Below are 10,339 nucleotides of genomic sequence, written 5' to 3' on the forward strand. Positions count from 1 at the left end.
CAGTCTTAATCAGTCAAAGTGAACCAAAGTGTGTTGAACGAAAAGTTTCTGTTCTGAAACACAGAAATGAAAGCAGTATAGATATACAAACAGGAAATGAACAGGACCTTCAAATACTAAACAAACCTGTCACTGGAGATTGATCATGAATCATGAAAACAACATGCGAAGGAAAATATCTCCCAAGATGTGATTCAAAAATCACCCAGAACAAGAATCTCTAGCCTAAAATCTAGCCATAACATATAAAAACTGGTTTTAGAAAGAGTGCATGTTTTTTTTTCTTTCAGTGGGCCTCCAGGTGAACCAAATTAGTTTTGAGGCATTTCATATTTTTTTACAGACATCTTTTGTGGAAGCAGAATCAAATGCCATTGAAGAAAATCCCTATATACAGACCATGATTCATTTATTCTGCAAGTGAAGTGGCAAAAAAGAATATAATTTTAGCTATTATGAATATTAACTATTAATTATTATTAGTATTAGTATTATTAAAACACAAAAAGGTGAAGCTGAAGCAGTGTCCTCTTAAAGACACTGAATACAAAAGCAGGAAGACTCTTAACACACTGTTTCCTGAAGACATACAGTATCTCACATCCTCCAGCTGTGCCGGCTGACCTTACATCATTATCCTCCTCAGCCATTTTTACCAAAGATCTCGCTTGCAAACAACAAACCAGGTGTCGTTTATAATGAGCTCTGATTGAGAACAATCTAATTATAAGAGGACAATGCTTATGCAGTTTGTCTGTATTAAAACACTGTTCAAGACAAGATACCATTATAGTGCCATGTTTATTTTTTTCTTCATATCTCAAAGTATTATAAGTGGACCATAACTACACCATTTACGACCACAGTTCTCTTTTGTAAAGGCTATATTGAATTCAAAGTATACAGTGTGTATAAAGGACATTAATATTTCATTTTTTAAATAATGAACAATACATACATCACTGTCATACACATATTAACAAAAATTGTTAATAACCATAGTGAATTTTTGACGTCTACTCTGCGACATCATACTGACAATGACAAACTCACCTTAGATCCTTGTTCAACTTCATACTCAAACAACACTTCTGAATAAATATCAGAGGTGGAAAGAGTACAAAAATATTCTACTCAAGTAAAAGTACCATTACATTAATGAAATTTTACTTAAGTACAAGTAAAAGTACCAGTCTAAAAATCAACTCAAGTAAAAGTAAAAAGTAGCTCATTTAAAATTTACTCAGAGTAAAAATTACTTAGTTACATTTTAACAGTGGGAGGGAGTCAAAAATGGGACAGGCCAAGGGTGTCAAACTCAGTTCCTGGAGGGCCACAGTCCTGCACAGTTTAGATATAACCCTAATTAAACACACCTGATCCAGCTAATCTAATCATTTAGGTTTATTTGAAAACTACATGATATGTGTGCTGGAGCAGGGTTAGAACTAAACTATGGCTATGGCCCTCCAGGAACTGAGTTTGACACCCCTGGTATAGGTCTATTAATCTCAAACTAGTTGTTTTTAATTAAAGGAATCAGTTATTTAGAATAATAAAACATTTGGGCTGTTACCAGGCAAATCAGTATCAACAAACTCATCTTTTAATGCAGAGGAAATGCAGAAGATTCATTGGAAGTGGCATTTAGATGTATTACACTGTTTAGTGCAGGACAAGAATGCATTTAACCTGCAGTTACAAATGCATGAATAATGTTTTGATATACAAGACATAAAATGTTGAATACTCATTTGAAAGGATAAGAAATTAATTATTTTTAAAAAATCACAAGATAAATTAAATGTGAAATTAAAATGGACAGTATGTGTCAGCAAGTCACTGTTAATAAGTGAGTCATTGCGATTGAACCGAATCATTTAAACGGTTGATTCATTCAGGAACGAAACACTGTCACGTTGCTCAGAGACGCAAAACTGTGCTTTGGTGGCTGTGTTTGGAATTATTTTCTGTTTTAGAAATAGAGCTAAAAAAGGCAATATGGTGTCTAAAACGCAAGTCTCTTAATTAACTTGTTTACTGAACTGTTATATATATATGTATGTATGTATATATTCATGATGATTTTTGGAGGAAAAGACGGCATTCTTTGTGTGATTTTGATTTAATGTATGAAATTATATAAATATGTGAATTTTCTGCCCCTATATCTTCAATTTTGTGATCATTCTAAACATAGGCGCCGATTTATGTTTTTCTCCGTGGGTGCTCAAGGGCGCAAGCCATTTAAAAAATTAAAAAATAGACTAGGCTATTAAAAAAATATTGCATTTCAGAACCTTAGGCTAATGGACAGCGGCCGATACAAACACACACAACAGCGTCACTTCTCAAAAATACAAACAGGATTGGAGATGAAAAGTTTAACTGACACGTAACCGCTAATGCGTTCAGCTTCTTGGGAAATTAATGTTTTGTAAATATTGATTAAAAGACTATTGCGAAAGGACAGCGTTTCCATTAACCGATTGTTGCGACTAAAATAATGAGTTTCTGGGAATGTCTACCTCATTTATGTTTCGAGGTTTCTTTTGATAGTGGCATGGCTTTTCTTTGAGGTTTCGAATCCATTATTCATATAGGCTAAAAAAATATTTTTTTATTTTATGTATTTAACAAAGAACTTGTATTCTGTCCAAAAGTAGGCTACTTTTGTGTCCATTAGTTTTTCCTCTTTTAAACCGTATATAGGCCTATACTTGAGCAGAAAAATGTTCCCATTTAAACCCTGTTACGAACTTTAAGGAGTCTAGGGAATGTACCGTAACATTTACATATTAACGTACTGCTGGGTATGAAATGAGGTGGAAGAACATGACAGACAAAACTTTGAAAGAGAAAAAATACTGGACGTTTATTCACAAAAAGCCAAAGCCACTAGATCCAGTAAAATAATGTCGATATATCAATATTAATAGGTTTGGCTTTTTTTTATAACAAATCTGTCCATTTTAGTCTGATTAATGATTAGTGATTACGGAAAGCATTAAATGATTACATACTCGCACGGCACTGTATAGTGGGGGATGGGACGTTTTCAGAAACGCTGTGATTGGTGGATAGGATATGGAACATGCATGCGACTGGTTATGTCACTGTCACTGACAACAACATAACCAATCACAGTGTGGCAGACGCTTCATAGCGCCAACTGCAATGTTTAATTTTAAATAAATGTAGCCTACTGGCAGTCTGGCACTGGCACACGTGGTGCTTATTTTCCGTGGGTGCTCGGTATTTTCCGTGGGTGCTCCACGGTATCGGCGCCTATGATTCTAAATGCATTTTAGGAGACTGAATCTCACAGTGAAAGAACGCACTATAAGCGCGCACATCATTAAAACAAAAAATATGATATCATCGCAGATGATATATATAGCACACTCCTCACCACTGTCTTTTTGGCTAATTTGTGCAAAACCTCTTGCTAAAATGTCAAAGCTTCATTTTAACCACCAATGCAACGATGCAATTATTTAGCTTACCTCTACATTCTTGCGAAGGGTTGATGTCTTGTCGAGATTTTATAAGCTGCTAGTTTGGTCTTCCTAAGCAAGTACAGCTTACACTGCATAATAGAGCATACATATGGCCAGGGGTACACTTCATTTCCTTCGAGTTCAACTTCAGAATATGACGGGGTTTCGTTTTCAGCGGTGTCTGCACCACTAACGCCTGTTTTGTCCGTCTGCATCTTTCTTGTGATTTTAGCGCCAGTTTGCCCTCCTGCCCATTATTTACTGACGTAGTTTCCAGGGAGCGATTTTTTTTTGTTGTTGTTTTTTTTTACTCAGTAATTAATGTGTTTTAAAATGTAGCGAAGTACAATACTTTAAACAAAATATACTTAAGTAAAAGTAAAATTACAGATTTAAAAAAATACTTTAAAAAGTATTAGTACACAAAAAAGCTACTCAATTACAGTAACGCGAGTAAATGTAATTCGTTACTTTCCACCTCTGATAAATATACATACAAAAAAGAAGAAAAAAGTTTCCTAAAACTGTTCATTCAAGTTTCCCAGTCTGCATCTTTAGGGTCCGTCAAGTCCCTTTGGGAAGTTGAGAGGAATGCACAGCAGCAAAACAGCAAAAATCCTTTGAATGCCTGTTCATCCTGTTGCTCTCTGCTGCCCACTAATGTGACCAATGTGAATGTATGAGGGTCACTGCTGAAACACTGTTTGACCTCATTGATCAAACATTCACAGGTCTGTGAACCGAGCAGAGGAACAAGCCTGATGTAAAAGGAGAATATCCAACACCATCATTGCCCAAAATCTTTTACATATCCCAAACCTTAATAAATTCACTTAAATATATTTTAGTATTTTGTTATTACCATATACTGGCATCTAGGGCCTTGAGATTAACTGTATTAGAATGCATGTCGAAATGCTTGGAGCAGGTCTTAATCTTGGAGCCTGTATCTCATGAGAACAGTTCAAGTGTGACATCAATCCAGGTGTACATGTACAATGAACCAGAACCGGTGTCACAAAGGAGCAGAGATCAATGATATCTCAGATCATATTTGACTGAATCACAAAACCACTGTCACGGTATGTGGTCAGACATCAGGATTAGTCTCATCTGACGCTATAGTGCAGCTACCTGATTTATCTGTGAAGAGTTTGTATTGCCCTAATGTCTCAATTTGCTTCATTATGAAACTGCACTGGGGCTTTTCACTGTGTCGCTCCGCTTGTGCATTTGGGATATTTTTCAGTTACTGTGGGTTACATTCGGTTTACCAGCAGGTGGCGATAAGTGATTGTCTTTCGAGCGAGTCATTCATTCAAATGTTTTGTTCATAAATTCTGAATGATTCAGGAATGAATCACACCTGTTTGCACTGAGATTCATTCAGCTTTGGATTAGTATGGAATACAGCTGTGTTTGTTAGTGAAGCAAAAATACACACATTTATCAGAAAATTGTATCTAAAAAAATAAGTTACTCAATATTAACTTTTGCTAGTCCTGTAACCGTTAGTCCTCATGAAATCAAAATTGAGTTTATTAAAAAATTGACTTTATTATCTAAAAAAGATTGTAATGGTAATCATTAATCAAAATCTGAACATTTGCTTCCGGTCTGGAATGGCATTCCTTCACAGAATATCCTCAAACACACCCCGCAAACCGTTCGGTTGCTATGAGTAAGAGACAGAGAGGAGGAGCACAAAAATAAAACCACACCCTCTACTTAATATTTAGTTTTTAACTGGAAATACGTCACTACACTGAAATAAAGTTGGCAGCAAATTCCGATTCACGCGTACTTTAACATGTGTGAATTGAACCGTAATGTTTCAAATACAAATGTCCTCAACTATGTGTATTTGATATCAAAATATTATTAAGTGAGATTATTTAAATATTCTGCTGCTGTGTAAAAGTGTCAATTCATTCATTCAATCGAGTCATTCACTGATAACACTCTGTTGCGATGTTGGTTCATTCAACATTGGCTTTGTTTGGAACAAATCAAGGTACGAAAAAAACAGAAAGTAACTGCAATAATGTCTCTAAAATGTAAGTTGCTCAATATTAACTTTCTGTTTATTGAATTTTTGTGGTAAAATCACATTGCTTTTTGGCAGAACAGCATTCATGTGGCATTGCTGTATTTACATATCAACACAAAGCCATTTCCTAATAGCACTTGTTTTTCAGTATGAACAAAGTGTTGTCAGCGCTGCCCTGACGATTTTATCAGTTAGCATGTTAAGTGTAGCAACTTAAAGGCTACACATGACACTTCTCACTAGCGGAGTAATAACAGTGCTGTTCTGCAGAAGAGTGTCGAGGGATGCACAGAGGTACATTAGCCTAATTCACACAAGCTCTCTCTCTCTTGGTACTAGCAAAAGAGGCACTGGATGAGATGCAGAAGAAATAATTCTACTCACAATAACGATTTATGTACAAAAACCGGACGAATCCCTTTAAATATATCATCTGATCGATGTCTTGAGGTGTGGTAACCATATTATAACTGGAATAATTGACTCTGGGCCGTTGAATTATTAGAAAAATAATGCACACCTGTGGTATAACACGGAGTGGCCGCATCACCACCTCGGGTGTGCATTATTTTTCAAATAATCCAATGGCCCGGAGTCAATTATTCCTTACATGATAGTATGAAATTAAAAGGAATTATGAATGGCTTTTACATTTTTAACGATGATTACTGCTCAGCTACTGTACTTAGCCCTTGCGAAAATGACCATGATTTTATTTATAGTAAAAATGTAGTAACAGTTTTTTTGGGGGGCATATTGACTACCATTTGTATAACCACAGTTTTACTACAAATGCCATGGTTAAACTATTGTTAGTGTAGTAAAACCATGGTTAATTTCTGGTTATTATGGATTAACTATCGTAACCATTTTTTTTTTTGTTTGTTGGTTTTACTACAAGTAAATGGCTAATTTTCACAAGGGTGGGTACAAACAGACAAGATTCAGATTCAAGAATCAAGAAACTGATTCTTACCTGTTAGGCTCTTTCTCTTCCTGACTGTCTTGTTTGCAGTCTGGTCCTATTTTAGCATCTTCCTCTACTGCTTGCTTCTGCTCCACCTGACTGCTGTGTTTCGGAGGTAACTGAATCAAATGACCATCCACCTGGAGCTCCTCAGCATCCTTCATGGAGCGGTTTCCTTCTTTATGTCTCTTCTTGGGCAGCACTGGCTGGAAGTCTGGCTCTTTGTCTGGCACACTTAGATCTGATGAAGATTCTAGACATGCATTTGGTGGATCAACATGTCGCTCATGCTCATGTACCAACATGCTCATGCTCATGTAGCAACATGAGTCAACTAATGGCTCCTTATCTTCACCTTCCAGCTTTGTTGAGTGTCCATCCACAGTCGGTGGAGGTGGAAGGTCACGATTCTGAATGGGATTTTCTCTGGTTCCTGCAGCTGGCTTGTCCTCTGGGATGGGGTTCTCCAGGGCCTCCAGGCCCTTCCCGGAGAGGATGCTGAGAAGTGGGGAATCAACGACCTGGTCCTGCAGAGGTCTCATGCTTTGACTCTGACTGAGGTTGGTCTTGTCCTTGGACTTGCTCTTCTTCAAGTTTTTGTCCTTCTTCGGGTTTCGTGGCATGGTGCCCATGTGCGTGTACATTTCACTGGAGCTGGCGTAGCTCGGGCTCCGTGGATGCATGCCCATATCGTCGGTGGACACCTCTTTGACATCGTCCTTCTGGGTGTCTGATTTCCGCCGGAGGCTGGTGAGACTACCAAACCACTTGAAGCCTGAGAAAGGAGAAAACATGTTGCGTGTGCTATAACTCGGCACAGATTGTGTGTGACTAAACCTCTCATTGGTAAAAGAAAAAAAGCTCCTCGTTGTGGGCTGACTGTGCACCCCATGGGGTCCCTAACATACCACGAGTTCCTTCAATGTGAGAAAGAAACATGTAGCCTCTTAAGTAAACACGAGTCCTGACCTCATCTGTGGGAAAAAATTCATTGGTCCCTTTAGTCCCTAAAACAACAATTTGAACATTTCAGCTTCTCATAAATGAAGCCAGAATATTACTTTGTGGTGAAAATCATGTGGTAATGATGAATGGGGGAGGTAATTAAGATACTGTGCAAACAGGAAGGCAATTCTTAAAATAGAGTTTTATCATAATTTGTAATGTATCTAGCATGATCTTCGATGTCAGGGCCTGAATTCTTTCTTTGTCACTGTTGGGACGTCTGTTCATTTATCTTAATAATTATAGCTTTCAGGGGACTGTCGACGTTTGGCGCCGTTCTGGTTTTGTTTCTTGTCAAGTTGTCTTGTGTTATGATCCAGACATCCAGAGTATTTTCAGACATCAGACAGTTGAAATTAATAACACATGGGACTGCTAAATGTGAGGAAGTTCATAATGTATTGCTGTATTGCAATATAGTACTTGAAGAAGAAACACAGCTATAAAAAAGTGTAACTGATATTAAGGAAGAATAGTGTTTTGTGAGAGGAAACTGTTACTTTTTGCATTCACAATAATCAATGAATCTTAAAATGAATGATAAATAACAGATTTTATTTACACTCTTGGATTATGAGATTACAGTAAAGTGTACTAGAAAAAAAAAACGTAGTTATACAAAAGTGTTACTGATATAAAGGAAGAAACATGTTTTGTAAGATAAAACTGTTACTTTTTGCATTCACAATAATCAATTAATCTTAAAATTAATTTACACTTACATTTTGGATTATGAGATTACCGTAAACTGATAGTAGAAGTGCCGGGGCAATTGCCAGTGTGAAATATAATAATAATAATAATAATAGCACAGATTCTTAATATCAGTGTTTTCATGATCAATATTTAAATATTTACCTCAGTGTTTATTAATTTTCACTAATGGTGATCCATATTATTGTGTGCATATATTAATAATAATAGTAAAAAGAGTAGATTTCAACTGAAAAAAAACATGTTCTCTCGAAAATGATTTTTGTTTAGTCAATTTATTGAATTAATTACGGATCAAAATGTATTTATTGATCAAAATAAATGTGTAATATTTTCTACATTTGATACATTTACTGTTTTGTGTTTGAAAGTAATACTTTTTAATCATCATACTTTTACATTTTATTTGTTACTGTTCAAAATGTAATATTTAGTGGAGGTTATCATTAGGAAAAAGGTACAATAAATATATTGAATAATCTTTTTTTTGTGGTGGTGGGGGTAGATGCGTGCGTATGCGTGTGTGAGAATATCAATGAGTTGTTTAAATATATATATATTTTTTTTTAATATAGTTTAAGTTTTCTACTTTAGTTTAAACATAAGAACAGAGTGAATGTAGCTATATCTGTGTAAAAAACGTGTGATTTTTTATTTTTTTTTTGCCATTGTGTGTTTTTTCATGATTGCTTTTTACATGCATGTGCTCATGCATTACACAATATTGTAATACTCCTCTCAGTTGCAGTTTATTAATATATATCCCATACACCTTGCCCCTATAATACTCAAACTAATCTTATATAAACAACTTTTATTTTGATCATGAGTTTTTTCTTTCTCTTGGTCGATGTTCAATTCGGCTCATATTGATCTAGTCTGAAGTACATTCATTTGCTTTGTGCAGCTGAATCCCCAAATGCCATTACGGTATATTCCCATATCCCATCACTGTCCTCAGAACGGCTTTGGTTTTACCTCAAGGCATGTGGAGCAAAACAACAAAAAGCCTTTTAAAAACGTATCTGCGTCTATGCACTGCTGCCTTCAAATACACTACCCTTCATCAGAGAGGAACGTTAGCCTTTAAGACCATTATAGAAATCAATGATGTCAACAGTCCTGCTCCTTTATAACACCCTGATAGCTTCGACACGGACAGTGGGGCATTATTTAAGGCATTTTGATCTTTAATAGTCTTGCTTAATGGACCAGAGACTTTAACCACAATAAGAAACCAAATGGTAAAGTGATGCCGGTCTGAATGATTGCACCACACTACTGCGAAAGCCCTCAATCAAATATACTTACTCAGTTTGCGTTTGATCATGGTCTCTGACTTCTGTGTCCTCTTGTGTGTTTTCCGGGACGGGAGCCACAAGTCCTCACTTCTGGCTCTTGTAGGTGTGTGTGTGTGTGTTGACAGAAGTGTGCACTTCCGCTGCACAGCGCTGATGCTCTGTAAGCAGCAGCAGCAAAAGGACTTCCTGTGGTTGCTGGGCGGATAAATATGATCTGCACTTACCAGTACTGCTGTATTTACTCAATAGCATTGGATGTTGACATGCAGAGCTCATTGGGTCACTCTGTCAAAGGTGACTGTGTATCAGTGTATCTCGGGATCTGCATTCAGTGTCATTCTAAGACTGAATAATACAATGTCTAACAAAATGTGCATTACTGTATACTATGATTATAATAATATATAATACTTAATATACATGTATCTTTTTACTTTATATATGATGTTATTTATATTATCGTATTATAAAAACTTTTTTTTATGTAGCCTGTACCTACCACTTCAAACCTGACCTCTGACCTTTAATGCATATGGGCCAATAAATGATGATTAGTGACTAGACATAATGTAGAATCTTCTGATTTAAATATTTCTATTAATTTATTTATTGGCCTCGGGTTGAGTATAATATGCACCAAATTATGAGCATAAATTATGCGAAAATAAACCATTTGTAATTAAGTTATGAAATAATACATGAAGTGATACTTCTTCATTTGATCATAACTTACTTTATTACTTCATTCATTTTTCCTTTAGTTTATTTATTGGCCTTGGGTTTAACCTGCACCAGATTATAA

The 10,339-nt window shown here is 36.0% G+C and overlaps 1 protein-coding gene across 1 annotated transcript in view; it reads right to left on the minus strand.

Annotated features, from left to right (window-relative positions):
• LOC132127046 (SH2 domain-containing protein 3C-like) overlaps nt 1-9,697 on the minus strand; it is a 50,596-nt gene extending 40,899 nt beyond the window's left edge. The window contains exons 1-2 of the mRNA XM_059538661.1: nt 9,548-9,697; nt 6,527-7,292 (exon numbers count right to left, since the gene is read on the minus strand). Coding sequence (XP_059394644.1) covers nt 6,527-7,292; nt 9,548-9,566 — 785 coding nt within the window. The 5' untranslated portion in view covers nt 9,567-9,697. The remainder of the gene's footprint in view (nt 1-6,526; nt 7,293-9,547) is intronic.
• Nucleotides 9,698-10,339: the final 642 nt, after the last annotated feature.

This window comes from Carassius carassius, chromosome 45 (assembly GCF_963082965.1).
Source record: "Carassius carassius chromosome 45, fCarCar2.1, whole genome shotgun sequence".
Classification (NCBI taxonomy): Eukaryota; Metazoa; Chordata; class Actinopteri; order Cypriniformes; family Cyprinidae; genus Carassius; species Carassius carassius.